The 18,685-nt window shown below is 31.6% G+C and overlaps 4 protein-coding genes across 7 annotated transcripts; all 4 read left to right on the top strand.

The window, feature by feature from the left end:
* The first annotated feature begins 247 nt into the window (after positions 1-247).
* LOC128156061 (uncharacterized) lies at positions 248-3,006 on the top strand. 2 transcript variants are annotated; one of them, XM_052818049.1, is made up of 7 exons: positions 248-397; positions 1,156-1,213; positions 1,327-1,452; positions 1,744-1,876; positions 2,029-2,129; positions 2,216-2,413; positions 2,581-3,006. In XM_052818049.1, exons 2-7 carry the CDS (start codon positions 1,175-1,177, stop codon positions 2,617-2,619), a joined length of 636 nt encoding a protein of 211 aa, XP_052674009.1. In that variant the 5' UTR covers positions 248-397; positions 1,156-1,174; the 3' UTR covers positions 2,620-3,006. The 2 variants fall into 2 exon arrangements, with proteins under 2 accessions (XP_052674009.1, XP_052674010.1); XM_052818050.1 differs by having other exon boundaries at positions 251-397; positions 2,228-2,413.
* A 402-nt stretch (positions 3,007-3,408) lies between these two features.
* On the top strand, positions 3,409-6,498 carry LOC128191175 (uncharacterized). Of its 2 annotated transcripts, none has more exons than XM_052863259.1 (7): positions 3,409-3,481; positions 4,382-4,454; positions 4,590-4,715; positions 4,840-4,972; positions 5,375-5,475; positions 5,832-6,020; positions 6,299-6,498. In XM_052863259.1, the coding sequence occupies exons 2-7, from the start codon at positions 4,410-4,412 to the stop codon at positions 6,308-6,310; spliced, it is 606 nt and encodes a 201-aa protein (XP_052719219.1). In that variant the 5' UTR covers positions 3,409-3,481; positions 4,382-4,409; the 3' UTR covers positions 6,311-6,498. The 2 variants fall into 2 exon arrangements, with proteins under 2 accessions (XP_052719219.1, XP_052719220.1); XM_052863260.1 differs by having other exon boundaries at positions 3,438-3,481; positions 4,386-4,454.
* A 1,446-nt stretch (positions 6,499-7,944) lies between these two features.
* LOC128191176 (uncharacterized) lies at positions 7,945-10,757 on the top strand. 2 transcript variants are annotated; one of them, XM_052863262.1, is made up of 8 exons: positions 7,945-8,055; positions 9,264-9,307; positions 9,430-9,540; positions 9,667-9,700; positions 9,820-9,893; positions 10,125-10,158; positions 10,289-10,350; positions 10,461-10,757. In XM_052863262.1, exons 2-8 carry the CDS (start codon positions 9,284-9,286, stop codon positions 10,479-10,481), a joined length of 360 nt encoding a protein of 119 aa, XP_052719222.1. In that variant the 5' UTR covers positions 7,945-8,055; positions 9,264-9,283; the 3' UTR covers positions 10,482-10,757. The 2 variants fall into 2 exon arrangements, with proteins under 2 accessions (XP_052719222.1, XP_052719221.1); XM_052863261.1 differs by lacking the exon at positions 7,945-8,055 and adding an exon at positions 8,458-8,571.
* A 1,615-nt stretch (positions 10,758-12,372) lies between these two features.
* Positions 12,373-15,984, top strand: LOC128156046 (uncharacterized). The gene is made up of 8 exons (XM_052818010.1): positions 12,373-12,463; positions 12,753-12,798; positions 13,642-13,677; positions 13,858-13,983; positions 14,404-14,536; positions 14,880-14,980; positions 15,387-15,572; positions 15,683-15,984. Exons 2-8 carry the CDS (start codon positions 12,760-12,762, stop codon positions 15,725-15,727), a joined length of 666 nt encoding a protein of 221 aa, XP_052673970.1. The 5' UTR covers positions 12,373-12,463; positions 12,753-12,759; the 3' UTR covers positions 15,728-15,984.
* The last annotated feature ends 2,701 nt before the right edge of the window (positions 15,985-18,685 follow it).

The raw sequence follows: 18,685 nt of genomic DNA, 5'->3' as shown, positions 1-18,685 counted from the left end.
CACAATGTTTTGAGGAAAAAAATATATATTTCAAATGTAAGACATCTCGATGTTTGTGATAAAGTCTTTCAAACTATTTGCAATGGGCATTTCTTTTCATTATTAATTATTTTGATTGACCGTTGTGTACTCGTGTCTGACCTGATAATGACATGAGCTAATTTTCTCACTACGATCAATACAGAAATAAACATTAAACAGAGCATCGCGGCCTCCCGTCGGGGTCCTCATCCGTAAAGGTTCAGTGACCGGTGTACCGGGTTGAGGTTCTGTGTCTTCTTCTTGTCGTGATTTTCCGGAGAAAGCCGCACATTTGGTTGCATTGATCGAGACCACGCGAGTGAGCATCACTTTATCCTTTAGGTTCTCGTACTGCAGAGGCACATTCAGTACGGTGGTAAGACAGTCAATTCTTCTTGTATAAATATTGTATTGTTTAAAGATGATACATATCGTAATAATAATATGCAATCATTTTAAGAGTAAACAAAAAAAAACATACCTAGGATATCTTTATGGATAGCATTGACATATACAGTTTACAAATTATTTGACTCTTTAATTTGGTTTTTAAAAAAGTGTTTTATTAACAACAATACTATTGTAAACAAATTTCAAGATTTATGTTTATTTTTGTTTTGAAATAAGGAATTTCTTTGTGGTAAGTTGTCTCGTGATTAAGATCACATGCTACTATAAGTATAGATCTTTATATGGTTTTATCTCTTAACATAAACTTGTATAAAAAGCAGTTCATTCGGTTATCTCATAATTTACGTTTCACACAGAAAATTACATAGCACCAATGGTACATACCCAATGCTAGTGTATCTAAATATCGCTATAATATGAATTTGGCAAAACCATTTTTGTTAAAATGCCGCACGTTAGTTGCTAAGGTTTGTCCTTGAAAAAAAAATACGGTAAATGACCATCTGATCTCTTGAAACTGCTTAAAACTTGCAATTTAGTAAACATCTGTCTATGGGGGTTAACTTATATTTATCAAGGCCCATGTAACAAAGATCGGTTTACAAATACTATGGATGAAGCAGAATTATTGATTAATAGAGAAACAAGGATAATTTTCATCTAATTATATTCAATGGATGCTGAACTGATGTCAATTTCATATCTTGTTCATAGTCCTTTCAGAGACAACATTTTATAAAAGATGACGTCTAAAAATCAAGAAAAGTATCCAGCTCAGGAGGTATGTTTCATTGATTGCAAAAATATTATTTGAAAACAGAAGTAATAAAATTACAATTTTTAAGCTGTAAGACATGTACATATGTGACTTTTGGTTAATATTGATTATTGCAGCCAGGTGTGCTGAAGAAGGTTGTCGACAAATTAGAAAAGGCAGGGGATGTTGTGCAAAGCACATTAGAAGCTGCAGGCCATTACCTTGAAAGTGAATGGAACAAGCACAACTTTGGTCCCGTATTGGTAGTAGCACACTTTTATAATTTGATTATTTGTTTGTTTGTAATAGGAGCTGGGGTCCAGCCATATCATAGATATTTTTTTGTTAATGTTACTGACACTTAAGATTGTTTCAGAGGTACATGTCATGTTCACAGCATCAAACAGACAATTTTTGCCTTCGTAGGAAAACAAAATTATTCAATGCAACAAATTGGTTAATGAACGTGACTATAGGTTAAAAGTGGATGAAATGCTTGATTGCTTTCTGTAACGATAAAATTGAAAAACTAACAAATATCCAATCTGTTTTAGAACAACTTCGTAACCGGCTACAGAATACAACTGGTATCACGGGCCAGTCACCACACACTACAGATTGTAGAGGGACCTTCGGGACAATTAGTTTTAGACGGAAAGGGAGAAATTGGTGCACATGCTTGGAATGGTTTGTCATACAGCAGCACTAGAATATCAATGCCAACAATTGATTATTAATTCTTTAATATAATAATTTATCATCAGTTTCCTAATTTATACGATTACTATTTTATAGTAAATGGATTGACATAATATGTAAGTGATGATTTGGTTTTTCAGCAATATGGACAGTGGTAAATGATGGAAACAACCAGGTCCATTTGTATAACAACAATAACTTCCTTGCCATCGTGAATGGCGAACCAGTGGTCATTCAAGTGGTGAGTATTATAAACGAAACAGTCTTGAGATCCACTTAGGTATTGTAGAGATACACAAACGACAAGTCAAAAGTAAATGTGTATAGGATGTTTTCCAGGACAACGGGGCGCAGATAGGAGCAGAGGCCAAGTTACAGCTAGTGTTGAATGGAGACTATTTGGTAGCTTTGCAGTCCACTGTTGGTCCAGAAAGATGCATTGGTATCAATGAGGATGGATCTTTAAAGACCGCTCAAATCTGTGCGTCGTCGAGTGTCAATTCCTTGTTTGGAGTCCTTTTGATTGTAAGAATTCAAATATTTAAGTAACTGTTTCCTGATAAAACATTTGACTGAGATTCTTTCAAGCAATTTCGTGTGGGGGTGTTTTTGTTTTGTTTCGGGGTTTTTTTTGTTGTTTATTTGTTTTTTATTACAGACTCGAATTAATCTTGATTTATCATTTGTTGTAGAAAAACCCTGAAAATGCACAACTTGAAGATAAAAAGTGAACTGACTTTGGTCATTTGGCTCGAAATCGAAGAGTATTACCTGTATTCGTTGTAACCTTGCCTTACATCGGAAATGTAAAACTTGTATTGAGAACTTTTTTGCATCTTCCTTTTTCGTATCTACCATTGCATCACAATAACGAATTCCTGACATACTAATGATTGCCATTACCCTTTAGAATATCATTTTGATAATATGTGTAGATGCATGACCGTAACTGTGATTAAGCCTTGGTAAAATGCCAGGAAATAATATGTGCAATTTCACACATTCCTTTTACATTTATTTTAATTTTTCTCTTGTGTCTTTAAAAACGAATATATCCATCAAATGTTTAATATTTATCTATATTGTGTTATTTTATACAAATAAAGATTAAAACACAATACACATGAAATTTATTTTTTATATAGTAAATGATCAGTCGACGTTAATAGATTGTGGATGGGAGACTACGCTTGACACAAGTATATTTTCATTACTTTCTGTGTCATTAGTTATGTCTCAGTTGCAATTTAAACTAAGATAAATGAACATCTAACAGTCGCCGTTAGACTTCATCCAAACTTTACATCATATTCTTGAACTGCTTCAGAGACAATTGAAATGCTTTATTTGAAAATTGTTCATCACTGTGGTACAGACATTGAATTAAAAAACCCTTCAAATCATAAATAAAATTATAAAACAATGCATCTAGTAAGTTGTAAATTTGTTCAAACAAATATAAAACGTTGTGTTAAATGTAAAGAATTTAAAGTTCAATAAAGCGATAGCTTACAAATTCAAATCGCTCTTGTGGTGTTTAAATAGACCTTCCAGAAATCCAACGAACAGGTTGACTGTACACATCTTGCAAGGGTAAGTTATGCTTAAATCATCTATTAATTATATAGTTTGGTTGACTGTTGTTCAAGATATTGCCTTGATATTTCATGCATTTATTTTCTAATACTTAAGTTCATAACGCATTGAAAACTAAAGCTGTTTTACAAATAAGCTGCTTCATATTTAAGATATCTAATAAGGGGCTCAGAGATTCAGATAAGCTATCCCAAATATAAATGCTTTACATTGGATTTTTCTCTCGGAATTTTTTTTTATATTGTTGATTATTTGTAAATTATTATTATTAAGTAAGGATTCTGCATCTTTCTAGAAAGCCCTGGGCTTTTCTCTACCACAATTAGCAATCGATGTTAGCCTTTAACTATAATGTTTTTGAAAGTACATGGGAAGTAGCGTAACAGACGCAATAAAGTATTGTTTCTGTGAACGTTCCCAATTTCTTATGTAAGTTACTATCAATAATAGATGTGGCCAGAGTTAATGATACTAGCCTTTATGTTTACAAAACATGTAAGCATTGTTTTCAATTGTCAAAGACGGGTTTGATCAAACAAGTCTTCTCTAATATGTTCTTTACGACATGAACTATCATGCATACGTCTAAATAATGAGTCGTACCTCGGATGGCATTTAAACCTACATCATAATGCTCGATAAAAAAAAAATGCATGTTAACTCGTACCCTCGTATATTTGTTTTTGTTGTGAATTTGTTTTTATCATTTTACTTTTATCATTGGATTAGGTCCAAAAATGAAAATTTGCTTTTCTTAGTCGTTCATTCCAAATAAATGTACAGTCTTCATTCGGTTTCGTTAAAATTGTGATTCAGCATAACTGATGATAGATTAAATTTTGAAAAATTAAAATACATTCTATGCAATATCTTTTCACAATTTGATATTTTTCAAAGCCAGGACCAGAATAACTTCCTTACAGAGATGGCACAAACATCCACTAAGGAAATAAAATACCCTCCTCTTGAGGTTTGAAATTTTTTTTTTATATGTTTTATTAACATTATATAAGTTAAACATAGCACAAAATCATCTTACAAAGATTTTTTGAAAACTTTACCTTCAAATCCTATGTTAACTTATATATGTATGTTTTAAATAAAGATTGATCCATTAGAAATGCTGTCTCAAAATCAACACAAGATTGGGCATGCTGTTGAAGAAGTGTTAGATGCTGCTGGAAACGTAATTACATCTGAAACAAAGAAGACAAAATTTGGACCTCTTTTGGTACGAAGATGAAATTTTAGCTGGTGTGCTGTTTTTCATAAATACAAATGCCATTGTGTTTCAATTCATTACCTTTCATGCCTTGATATATATTTTGAAGTTTTAATACTTGTAATGCATTCAGAGCAATTTTGAGACGGGGAATCAAATACAATTGGTTTCAAAGACCAGTGGTCGATCACTGAGGATTGCGGAGGCACGCTCTGGTAAACTTGTGGCGGACGGGCGGGGAGACATTGGTGAACAAGCCTGGAATGGTCAGAAATATTTCTTGTATTCTAATCGATGTACCTAATGTTATAGGGGAAGTAGATAAGACCTCTAACTTTCCTGATATGAGTTCATTCTTTCATCAAGAAATACAAATTTGAAATAAATTTTTACCTTTTCTGAAAAGGTTATCTGCCTCCCCCCCCCCTTTCTTCATTCAATTGGGGTTTTTTTTTCAATGCAAAATTTACGAATACGTACAACATGTTTATTACAAGTAAATACACGGATGCAAATTCATGTTAATTGTATTGAGAAATTCAATGGGGGCTATTTTTTTATTTAGTGTCGGAAGAAAATAAGAAAAGAATTTTATTAATCTTCATTAAACATGTAACTCCATCGTCATCCAGTATTTCATGAAAACAATTTATTTAAATTTTTAAAAGCTGTGTGGACAGTCATTAATGAGGGACACAACCAGGTTCGCCTTCATAACCACAATAACTTTTTAGCCATTGTAAATGGACAGACTATTGTTATTCATGTGGTAAGTATGTATGTATGTTCTTTCTTTTTTGCAATTAAGTATATTTTTAAAATAAAAATACGCTATAGCCATAAAACCTAGAAAGCTCACTGATGATCTAAATGTAAGTCTCACTTTCATAAAAGGATCACTAGTGTATAGTGGAAAAGTGAGACTGAGATCAAAAGCGGTCTCCTTTAAGTTCTCTGTTCCTTGGGCCAGAGGGGGGTTTTTGTCTAACACATATAGTATAAATTTTATATTATGAATTAAACCCATGGAATTATATTGTAGAAGTTGAATAATAACTTGACGGAGTAAGTAGATATTTGTTAGAACGGTTTGCATGTCAAATTCACGAACAATCGGTTTTTTAGCCACAGGGGTCTGAACATGATAAATTGGAGACATTATTGTTGCTGGTGTTGGATCCAGAGAATTTTGTGGCACTAGAGTCGGTTAGAGAACCAGAGAAATGTGTGGGGATAGAAGAAAACGGTTCCTTGAAATCTGCCGAGAATTGTTACTCCTCGGATGATCATGCCATGTTTGGTGTACATTTGATTGTAAGAAAGAAATGAAAATTTTGCTAAAAAAAATTGTGTGGTTTTTTTTGACATATATAGATTTTATTATAGAGATCGTATTACACCTCGAATTTGAAAGCAACTTTTTTTTATTTAATCCAGTTAAGTCTTTTTTAAAAACAAAACCCAGTTGTATTTAATTCTCATAACACGTTTATACATACCTTTTATTTTATATTTATACCTGCATATCTTAATTCGATTGTTTTAATGGGATTTTTTTAACATCTTGGATTTTTTTCATATTTTTTTTTCAGAAAACGAAGTGACCTAATATGAATGACATAACAGGAAGGACAGTTTATACCCTTGTAAAAGTGACGCTTTACTTTTATCATATTAATAGATAGATATAAAATGTGTTTAAAATATTATAATGACCATTTCGTTGTTTTAATTGTAATGGGTTTTTTTTTATCCTGTTTTAGTATACGTTAATTAAACAAATTAACTCTGATTTTTACGTTATTTTTTATTTGAATCAATAATTTAAAAAATAAAGTCATTCCGAAAATCCTCAAAATAGAATTTGTCAACTGCTGACTCAATCGTTGAAAGCAGAAATTATTTAGAGCGTTAAGGTGAAAAAGGGTTTTTTAAATGTAATGGTAAACTATGCAGATGTACTAATTATACTAAAAATATCAAAAATCTTAGAGGTTAGATGTCATTTGCCTCATTTGACCTATTTAATCAGGGCAAGTAAGTTAATATACGGACTCGTTTTGTTTTTAAGTTCGGTAAATTGCATTATTTTTCAAACTTCAATTCTTATTCAAAAGGCAAACCTGAGATTACTCGCAGGATAAAACATTATTCCACTATTAAGTTATACTTATTTCAAAAAACTATTTTATTATATTTGAGCATCAAACAAGATTAATTTTAAGAGATGAAGATTTATAACTCTAGCTGTGATCTAAACACTGAATGGAACAGATCCCGCACACACACATTCGCAGTAACAAACAAGCGATCGATGTTAGCCATTAAATCCTCGGAATGACGATCCAAAGGCCCAAATGCTTTTGCAGGACGATGAACCTGTGTTGTGTTTGCTTTTGTTCGCGGAGTATGCAGCGAGAAAGGGGGTCAACAGCCTACATTTCGCAAAGGTCAAATGTTGTTGCGTTTCCTTTTTGCACTAAAAACAGATATGAATGTACTCTTGATACGCTGGCGATTTGTTTTTAAATGTATGTTTCTGGTTTAATATAAAATCATAACAGTCACAATCAAAATCTAACTGAAACAATGAAAATTAATCTGGTGGAAAGTTAGATCATAAGTTTCAAAAGGATGTTTATCAATGAAAACGATAACACATCTCAAAACAAATTATAACATATAAGCATGAATACATAAAGAAAAAAACCAAATAATAGATACAAGTATTGAAGAGTGAAGGTTTAGATACACAAAGGTCATGAATTGATTTTTGAATTGATGTTGATTTTTTATCAGTTCTTTCTGAATGAAAATTCTTAAACACAACCTTTGGGGTACTCATAAGGTGAAATTGTAAATCAACATGCACATTGAAATAATTCATCCTTCCTATCTTATATTGAATTTTATTTGTCTGATGGAAATTATGGCGAAAACCGCATACTAGAATATCCATTTATCGAAAACATTTTGTTCAAATTAAAATGAAGAAATTATAAGAATTTTCAATATTTATAAAAGAAAGCTGTTGTAATTTCAAAAAAAAATCTACAGCAATTGAATAGATCTTTTAATTGTTTATAAAAGGATGAAAACAAAATATAAAAGACACGACTTTAGCAAAACACCCTCCTTAAATTATACAAAACATACTCAAAAACACTAGGAAAATTGCCAACATATAAAAAGAAAAGTCAATTGGCAAACGTTAAACGCATTGCATCTCCTATCGGTGGCCTCTTTCCCAAGAGTTCAGTGACTTGTCCGCTGTGAATAAAAAGGCGTCATCTACAAACGAGCGTAAATTGTTACTATTTCTTGCAGTTAGGACAGCTGGAAAGATTTGGTAAGTTTTTCTTAAAGATGTTGTTGCTTGAGTGTATCTTTTAATGAGAGGTGTAGGATAACCAAATCATATTTTTTCCTGTATTTTATCTATAAATACTATAGTATCGACAATCTATTATTGTATAATAACTCGTTTTGAAATTTATGACATTCTCAAGGTTCTTTAGACAATGTTAAACAATAATCGGTAGGTTATATATGTGTCTGAAATTATGGAATGGTAATTCACTGAAACTAATACAGAATATATACAAATAGTCGTCAAAATGTTTTCTTGTTCTTGCTGATCAATGTAAATGATTTGAGATAAGGTTTAGCATTTTTGGGAAATCTAACTTCTTTAATAGCCATAGAATGTTGTTTACTTGAAATAACCCCATCCCTATGATGGCCTCCTCAGTCGATAGCTTATGAAGTGCGCACAATACGCAACTTACGACGTAGAAAAAAGAGACGATTTATATTCGCGCAATTTGCTCAGTTCATCAGAAGTAAACGCACGCTTGATTTTCCGGTAAGGTTAAGAAACTTTCCTAATTTTCTAAACTTTATGATAAATAATATATCATGTTTAGTTTGCCTATTTAGCTTCAATTAAGATAAGTACAAGATGTTTATCTGTGCAGATCTTGCAAAAACTGAAGTAAATATATGAAAACTGTTTTTTAAATTGTCTTGAAGAAAATGTTATGGCTAAGTAGCTTTAGATGGACTTTATTTTTACCATTTCTTTTGTTAAAAATACTAGTATTAATTATTATTAGTTATTTAATTAAGGTTTTTAGGTGATACATTGCTGATATATATTTGCACAACATAGCCGTTAATTTTCATGTATTTGTGTCTTAAGTTATTTGAAGTTATCGGAACATTTGAATAAATATTTAAAAGATAGTGTATACGACCTAGTGACACAAAAAATATGGTTTCGTAAGATATTTTTCTTAAATTTGATTGGGCGAGCATAATTAAGCAGTTGAATGTGATTGGTTGCAATTCAAACGCGAGGCAGGACCGGATCAAGCACATGTTACTCCAAAGAATTTAGTTACTCGATTTGCTACTGAAATAAAAAAGAACGAGTGTTTGACTCATTAAATAATACAAAAACTTAAACAAAATCTAAGTAATAATCTAGGAAAACAAAACAGCTTACATAAAAATAAAAATGATATAAATTAAAATTAGTTACGTTTTTTATTCCAGATACTGTATACATTACAAACATGTCTGACGACAAAAAGAATCAAGTAAGAATTCTTTGCGTTTTCTGTCATTAAATGTCTAGTATATATCCAACAACCAAAAAAAATTGAAACATTCATATAAATAAGGACAACGCTTAATAGTTAACGTTATATTCTACTTATAGCCTGGTGTATTGGAAAATGTTTCGGAGAAACTTCAGGATGTTGGTCATACCGTGAAAGAAAAGTTAGATGCTGCAGGAAATGTGATTACGGAGAAATGGAACGAACATATGGTTAGATAATTATTTGTTATATACATGTATTCTCTTTCACCCAATTGAATGAATTTTATCCATTGTAATGAATAAGTTCTTATTTTCTTTCCTTTCTATCACACCTCTGTTTATATTTACTTTCAGCATCCGGAAGAACAAGAAAAATCAAAGACTGAAGGTAAGGTCACATAATTATGAAATTTAAAAGTAGATATTAAATTATGAGCACATTTTCAAAAGACATCCTCATAACGTAAAATAAAAAAACTTTTTAAAAAAATTGTATACTTGGTTTAGAAATTAAGGAAACAGTAAAAGAAAAATTTGACGACGCTGGGAACAAAATCTCTGAGGAATGGAACAAAAGAGTGGTAAGTTTTCAATCAGAGCTTTGGCTGAATGTAAACTTTTCATGCCTGGTTTAGGTAAAATTTCGGAGACACGGGTATTTGTTGATTGAATATTAACTAGAAGGTCAATGTGTAACTTGTACTTTTGTATACTCTTACTCAAATGAACCACTTCAAAATTAATGTGTTAAAAGAAAACATGGTTTTTAAAGACGTCTTGATTAATCCAAATCATTCTTGTATCAATTTTAGCACCCTGAGGAGGAAAAGAAATCCACTGTAGATGGTAAGTTGTATGACTAAATATAAAAAAAAACCAGCTGCTGATGTAATTTGTTGTCAGTTGGCCGTGACACTGAAAAACAACATGTAACCATCCATTCAAATATTCATGTAAACTTTGGTTTCATTTTCAGAGGTCAAAGACACAGTCAAGGAGAAAGTAGAGGATGCAAAGGAGAAGGTTTCAGACATGGTGGTAAGCAAACTTATTTTTGGATTTTTACAACATCTTATTTCCAAATATGTTTTAGAATATAATCAATCAAATTTAATATTGAATCTCATACATCAATTATGTTTTTATAGGGATCAAATGAAAAGAAGTAGAAGAGAAGGAACGCACAGAAGAGGATCTGCCACAGTTAGTTCTTCAAGAAAGAAGTGTACAATCAGGGACACTATTTGCTTTCTGTTTTTTAGGAAGTAAAAATTCTCATTTTTTCCCGTGATATTTCTCTACATCCGGTTCTTTGTGTGTCTGTTGTTGTATCTTAGATATTGCGTGAATGTGAATTAAGTTACATCTATAGATACGCTTTATGTTATTGAAAGTATACTTGCTATTGTATAAGAATACAAATGATGAATAAAGACATTGAAGTCTTTTATTTGTTTTGTGTTATTACAGTATAAGGATTGGTGCAATTTTTTGATTGTTATTACATTGTTATTACATTAAAACGAAAAATTTTCAGCAAATTACATGTAGAAAACAACAAAAACAAAACAACAAAACCAATGTTCAATACGGGGGAAATGCATGTCCGATACTCAGTATGTCTAGCTAAACTGAATTAAAAACAGGTGTCAGATAGTTTAAACAAAGGCTGACTTTTGATACCAAGGTTACTAAATATTTGTAACCATTTTCTATGAATTAATTTGGTCAAATGATATTGAATTCTATAAACAAAACCTTGGTACAGAATGGTTAATGTCTCTCTCTTATTGTTTTGCAGAAGTACAAATTGTAAAACGTACAAATCGACTGAAGTGTATCTCACAAACAAACTGGATTAAATGGGGTCATCTGCATTCCATCTACCGCAAAAATAAACGTTACTCTTTGCGTGTTTTTTAAAAGCTTGAAAACATTCAACTAAATAAAGATAAGGTCCCACCAAACCGATTGGTGCACACACGTTCCATGGTCCCAACTAACATGTGATTTTTGAAACACGTGATGACCACCAAAATTTAACTCTTTTTAATGCAAAAATATAAATTTAAAAGGCCGTGATGTGTCACATTTAAGCCACAAAGATCATTAGAGTCACTGACCTAGATTTTTTTGTTTGTTCAACTTAAACCATCCTTAAAATGCTTAAAGTGTTGAAATATGTATTGAAAAAATTGCATGTTTCAACTACAGTACGTACGATGTGCAACATGGAGTAAAATTAACAACATGACACACGAAATTAACATACTTTTCTATTGATTTGTCAAATCAAAAGAAAGGCAGCTATTTTGATACAAGCAAAAAAAGAAGGCTCATAAAACATTATTAATGGATAGTAATGAATGTATCTTGAAACATTTCTTTACTATTTCATTCATTTATTGATTCATTCAGTGATTCAGTCGGTCTCATTCATTTTATAATCTAAAATACCGCGTTGTGTTTATTGAATATTCTAGAATTTTCCTGAACCCTCTGCCAGAGCATTCTTTTTTATCATCGACCCTAGTGAGTTATTTAAAATAAAGTTTGTTCAACTTAAACCATCCTTAAAATGCTTAAAGTGTTGAAATATGTATTGAAAAAATTGCATGTTTCAACTACAGTACGTACGATGTGCAACATGGAGTAAAATTAACAACATGACACACGAAATTAACATACTTTTCTATTGATTTGTCAAATCAAAAGAAAGGCAGCTATTTTGATACAAGCAAAAAAAGAAGGCTCATAAAACATTATTAATGGATAGTAATGAATGTATCTTGAAACATTTCTTTACTATTTCATTCATTTATTGATTCATTCAGTGATTCAGTCGGTCTCATTCATTTTGTAATCTAAAATACTGCGTTAAATTGTGTTTATTGAATATTCTAGAATTTTCCTGAACCCTCTGCCAGAGCATTCTTTTTTATCATCGACCCTAGTGAGTTATTTAAAATACTGCGCAGTATATACCGAGTAAAGCGCACATTAATGGCAAAGAGTAAAAAGGGGAGTGGAATAACACATCATGATTTAACAAATAACAAACAGTATCCGCAATCATCCAATTCCGTGTTTTATTCCATGCCAATTTAGTTCTCTTTGTTAATTCACTATCCAGAATCGTTCCAAACATCAGGTCAGACTTTATGTTTATTCTTGTTTGTGATTGCAAAAAGCAAACAATTATAATCTGTCCTTCAAAAACAAGACAATATACAAAATTGTTTTTGCAGAGGGTTGCATTAAATGAAGTATTTTGCTTAGCATTCAAATGTCCTAGTTGAAGGCATAATTTGCTATGTGTTTTTTTCTTGTAATCTTCTTTAACAATTACAGTGCACATGTCGCCTCTAAAACAGCTGTGGAAGCATAAATTAATGGGGATAATTTCTGTTTTGTGAATAGACAATGGTTCTTTTTTTTAGATTAAGAATGTCACAGACTTCCAGTCAAGAGAAAAACATTCAGACGGTATGAGGTTTACATGTTTTCTCATTAAGTTCGCATTCCACAATTTTGTTTATATAATAAGTGTAATGAAGATTTAAAAAAATGGAAGTGCAAATTTGACTGAGGAAACATCGATACCACATTATTACATGTTTATGAAATGGCAAGCAAACATTAACCTTTACATTATAGAACCATTTTAACAAGGCTTTGAACTTTCAGTAGGATGTAACATTCTATTTCTTGCGTCAAAACAAGTTAATGACGCTGGTTTCAGGCGAAACATACACCGATTCGAAAGTCAGACAAATCTTGTTAATTTCAAAGATCCGTGACTGAGTGGTCGGCATTGAAATAGACACGCCTACGTCACATTGCCAATTGACACAACTACCCAAAGTCCAAGCTCTTGTTAAAATGGTTCTATATGTATGCTCCTCGGTTTAATTTCAGTTTAACTTTACAAGCTTTTGAAGATAAAGATTGAGAAAATGAGCATGGTTTAGTTAAATGGGTAATAAAAATGAACTACACACTTGGGGTTACTAAGGGAAAATCTTGATTTTAATACTATTATCAAAAAGGGGTTGCTGTCATTTCTGTTGCTTTTGAGAAGCTTATGTTAACATAGCATATAACTTTTAAACAAGATTTATTAATAAAAGTATAAACAAATACGTGTTGAAATTAAGTAGACCTTCGTGTTTACTAATATTAAGTATATGAATCTACACAATAGTCCTGAATTAATTTTTTTAGAATGAAATCCATCCTGTATTACTGTAATTTTTGTAATAATACTGTAATCGTGTTACCATGTTATGCTTTTTTTTTTATTTTTAAATCTACTTTTTTTCTTTTCAGATGAGTGACGAAGAAAAGGAGAAAGTGAGTAAAAGTGTTAGATCGTCATGATAGCATTCTTAAAATCGTTGCAAATAAATTCACAACCTAGAAAGGTATTTTCCAAGTCAAAAAAAACATATGACTAAACATAGGCTGGTAAAAGCAGTATTGGGGTAATAAGTTAATAACGGACATACAAGTTTGCTTCAAACAATGGTTTTCTTTCCTTTCCAGCATGGCTGCTTTGATGGTTTGAAAGAGGAAATGAATAAGATTGGAAACACCATCCAGAAGGAATTTGACGTCGTTGGACACAAGCTTACGTCAGAAATCCATCAGCATACTCACGCTCCTGTTCTCGTACGTTGGCGATTTCACTTGCTTGTATCTCTCCATTAGGTATAGGTCTCTGTTTTAGACCAAGAAGCTTAGATGTAGTATCCTTCTTGCAGAAGGAAAAGGGGAAAAAAGAATTGGGAATTTCTGAGAGATAACTCAACTATCATATATACATGAAGTCAAGTGAAAGGAATATGATATTGTTTTAAGCTTCGTTGTCATGATGGCATCAGAAAGCCAGCAACATAAATAATAATGTTTCATGGGAACTTAAAAATGGTTAATGCTCATGCTGGAACATTGTCAACAGTACATATACCTTATGTGTCTCATGGTATTTTGACATGGTCTTGTGACAGTCTTATACGATATGCATTTTTTGAATGTGAACGTATCTCACAATTATTATACATGTGTACAATGTATCATTATCTTTTGCAGCACAACTTTGTAACAGGTAACAAAATTCAGTTGGTGTCAAAAATCAATGGGCGTGCGTTGCAGGTTGCAAAAACAGACGATGGCGGTTTCATCGTCAATGGAGCTGGAGATTTAGGGCCTACTGCACAAAATGGTATAAATTTATCCAATATCATTTTAAAAGAAATCGTAAATCTGAACAAAAGGGACTGTTTTAGCATTATAAATAAAATGCAAGAATCAAATATAGTATACACTTTTATGAAACTGTTCAATGTCAAAAATAAGATGTATCTTTAGTTGACATTCCTTGGAACTCTGCAAATCCAAACAAAATAACTTGATAAATAATCTGATAGTAGGGTCCCTCTTCGAGGATAGAAATTACCATGCATGACAGATAAATGAGATTTTTTTTCTTGAAGACAGCTTCTGCAATGGAATTATTGAATGTTGATACGTTAAGGGTAATATAATTAGTCAATGTGTTTTTGTAGCTATTTGGACGGTCATCAATGAAGGAAACAATCGAGTCCACATCCACAACGACTTTAACTACCTCGCCATTATCAGTGGACAAACGCAAGTTATGTTCTTTGTAAGTAGTTAGCGGACAAACATTTATTTAGTCTATACATGTACTTTGTAAGTAGTGAGTGGACAAGTATAAGTCGTGCACTTTGTAAGTTTTCACAAATCTTTATCATAAAAAATATCTGTTTTCAATATTCTTTCATAAAACATACAGTAGAATTGGTTGTACGAATATATTCCATTTACGGCTGTGATTATTTTTGTCAGTGTTTAGAGACTCTTGAAAGCCGTATTGATATATAATCTGTTTCCTTGCCTATTTCATAATAGAGGCAATAAGCAATGATAAACATGTGTTTACCATGGCGACAAACGCCAAACTTAATTCAAACTTTAAGGTTACATTGTCATTTATAAAATGATAGCTCATAAACAGACACACAAGCTTACATTGATTTCATTATATGTAGGGGGCAGGAGCCCAGGTGGCCGATGAGACGAAATTTCAACTGATTGCGAAGGGAGATAACTGCGTAGTTCTGGAGTCTGCTAATGAATACGACAGATGCGTGGGAGTACGAGAAGATGGTACCATCAAACCCGCCCTACACTGTTTACCGGCAGACGAGCATGCGCAGTTCTGTGTATACGTTCTGGTACGTTTTATTATTTTTTTTCCAAAAAAAAAAACAACAAAAAAACATGTAACATTACATTGTACACGTATTTCTTTTTATTGAAAATTGTTTTATGTTTTTTTTTGTAGGAAGCTCCATTGGTTGAAAAGGCAATTGCAACTAAAGGGGAATAATTCTTTTTTTTTTGTCGTTTACTTTGACATGTATTTTTGATATTCATTGACTGTGATAGCCTGATAGGATAAAAATTAACCATTTTAAATGTGGTTTATGTACCGTTTACTTACAATTATTTTTTTTTTCGATTTTTTTTTTTTTAATTTTTAGACTTTATGACTTTTTACTTTTGTAATAACTTATGTCTTTATTGTATCATTAAACTTTTTCTATTTTTACTATATGATTCTTTTAAATAAAAAAATCTTCGCAAGCTTAAGCTTGTATGGTTTTTTTTTTTTTTGTATTATATTCATGTACAGGTGTATTGGATCATCACCTTCGCCCCGCGGGCTGGGGATGAGTCCTAGAAAAAAGTGGCGCCAGCGCGCATACCACAATGGTATAAACAAAAAACAAACCAAAACCTGCCTTTAATGACGAACGGAACTTTGACACATTGCCACACACTATATGATCTTACGTTAGAAGTAAACTTTCATTTACAGAATCGTTCAAAGGATCATAACAATAAACATCTTATGATATATTATATATACATTGTAATTTTTAAGCACAACAAATTGCAATACTCTCAAATAAACAAGATGCCCATTTCATAATGAGAAAAATTATTGCGAGTCTGACAATGAGGGAATGTGAGATTTCAGCGCCATATATAGTATATATGTATATTATTGTACTAGTTTCAAATGTATAATTATTTTAACTTTCAAAATTCATTTGTTCATATAGTTATGCAGTTGGTATATTTACCTTATAATTCATGCGTTTAATTCATTTCCTTTTCTGGAGCAATTTCAAATCCTTTAACCCAAACATTCATTTTTACTGAGAAAAAAAAGTAAACGAAGCCTAAATACTGAAATTTTATACCACAAATGGATATAAAAGACTATGATGCATTCATAATTCTAATAAAAAAAAAAATCTCACGTAAGCATGCATTTTGTCCATCTATGGTCGTTGTTGTAAACTTGCTCAGTGTTATTATTTTCTCCGGAAGCCATGGGCCAATTTTGATTAAACTTGGCAAGGTGTATAAACATGTATACCTAATGGTAAAGAAAACTCAGCTTTGTTCATGAGAAGAACTACGCTCATTTGAAAGGAGAGACACTGTTGTGAGTCAGAAAAGTTTTCTTGCGAATTAATGAACCATGCACAATATGTCAATAGTTGCTTCAACGAATAGCATACTAGGTTCAATATGTATATCCACTGTCCATCTTCTTTTCTACAATGCTTGCTACCTTCATACCCCCATAAACCACCAAATAAAGCATATATATTGTCATATATCATTGTTTAATTCTTTGTTCAATCCGTGAACGTGGGATAAAAGGAGCCGCTTTGTTGTCACCACCAAAATCACGAAAATTAGCTAAACATAGTTTCACAGTTGATAAACTAGGTTCATCGGTTGTAAACTGCAGTTTACGGACAGAAAACTATAGTTAACGACGTTAATCTGTTTCACATCTGTTAACCAAATTTACCGCGATCAGAGAGTAAACTATACTTAACGCCGATTACAATTATTTGCGAATGCAGAACATTGTTAATCTGGTAAATATAGTTTCACATTTGTGAAACTATGATTCACAAGTCTCACAAATTTAATTTATACTTTACAGATGTGCATCTATATTTATCAGCAAAATCTATTGTACGGACAGATGAATTGAGATTATCATTTGTTAATTTTGGTTTACAACTATTGAATATAGTTTTCCGGATGAAAACTATAGTTAACGAATCGTTAACTATCATTTACGATCAGAGGTTTACGATTGTAAATTGGGATTAACAACTCTTAATTATTGTCAACGAATGTTAATTATAGATCGACATTTATCAGCAAATTAAATTTTTTTCGTTAACGTTTATTTAGAAACAGAAAAATTTAAATTAGCATTCGTAAACTTTTACAGATGAAAACTTTAGTTAAGTATACATAAAACATATTTTTCTGTAGACTGTCTGAATTGTGATAACTGTCCCGCGGACCAACAGGACCAATTAGTCGTTACAAGATGCTTGAGGTAACCCCCCCCCCCCCCAATCCATTTAGACCCCCAATTCAATTTCATTTTTTTATTCGCTCAAGACCAGTTCACTGGTATTTGAGGTTCAAAATCAGTATATACAAATGTACACGAACACAGTCAAGGATCACATGTACAGTAGGAGTAATAATGACAAAAAAAGGTTAAAATCACAATACAACAGGTTGTTAAAGTTGGTTTCTGGAAGAACAGACTTTGAACATTTTTTTAATAAATATTGACAAGTTTTTTAGTTTTTCTACATTAAAAGTATTCATGAGCTCGTTAAATTTTATAATATTTGGGTTTTTCATAATATCTCTTGGGTAAAAACATTTTTCTGTCGTTTACAAAATGTGTACTTTCTAAAATATAATGAAATTCATCCCCAAAACTATTACAATCACACATTGTACATTTTCTTAAATGTTTTTCAATATTATGCCATCTACCTGTTTCAATGGGGAATCGATGATTACATGTTCGTAATTTTGTTAACGTGGTCCGTAGATCTGTAGGTAAAATCAGCAAGTACTTTTCTAAATTGAGATTTGTTTTAAAAATTCTATAGTTAATACATTTTGGTGAGTTATCTACTATACTTCTCCAATCTTGTACAAATTGATTTTGTAATATTTCTTTAACTATTGACTTAAGCCAGTTGTAATTACATATTGTTTGATTTTCCCATATATAAGACAACCCGCACGAGTTGAGTATATCATGTATACATTTTATCTATGGATGTATAAAAGATCCATTTTTGTAACATCTAAATATAACATAAAACATAAAAATAACAATAGATTACATTAGTGAGTTTACAATCGTGGGCTGTCAAAACTTTTGCCCAGTACATTATCATTTTAATTTTAACAAAGAGTGACAATGGGTACCTTCCAGTTT

Source organism: Crassostrea angulata, chromosome 7 (assembly GCF_025612915.1).
Source record: "Crassostrea angulata isolate pt1a10 chromosome 7, ASM2561291v2, whole genome shotgun sequence".
In the NCBI taxonomy this organism is placed as follows: domain Eukaryota; kingdom Metazoa; phylum Mollusca; class Bivalvia; order Ostreida; family Ostreidae; genus Magallana; species Magallana angulata.
Note: the sequence above shows the minus strand (reverse complement) of the source record. Positions and strands in the feature narration are given on the sequence as shown.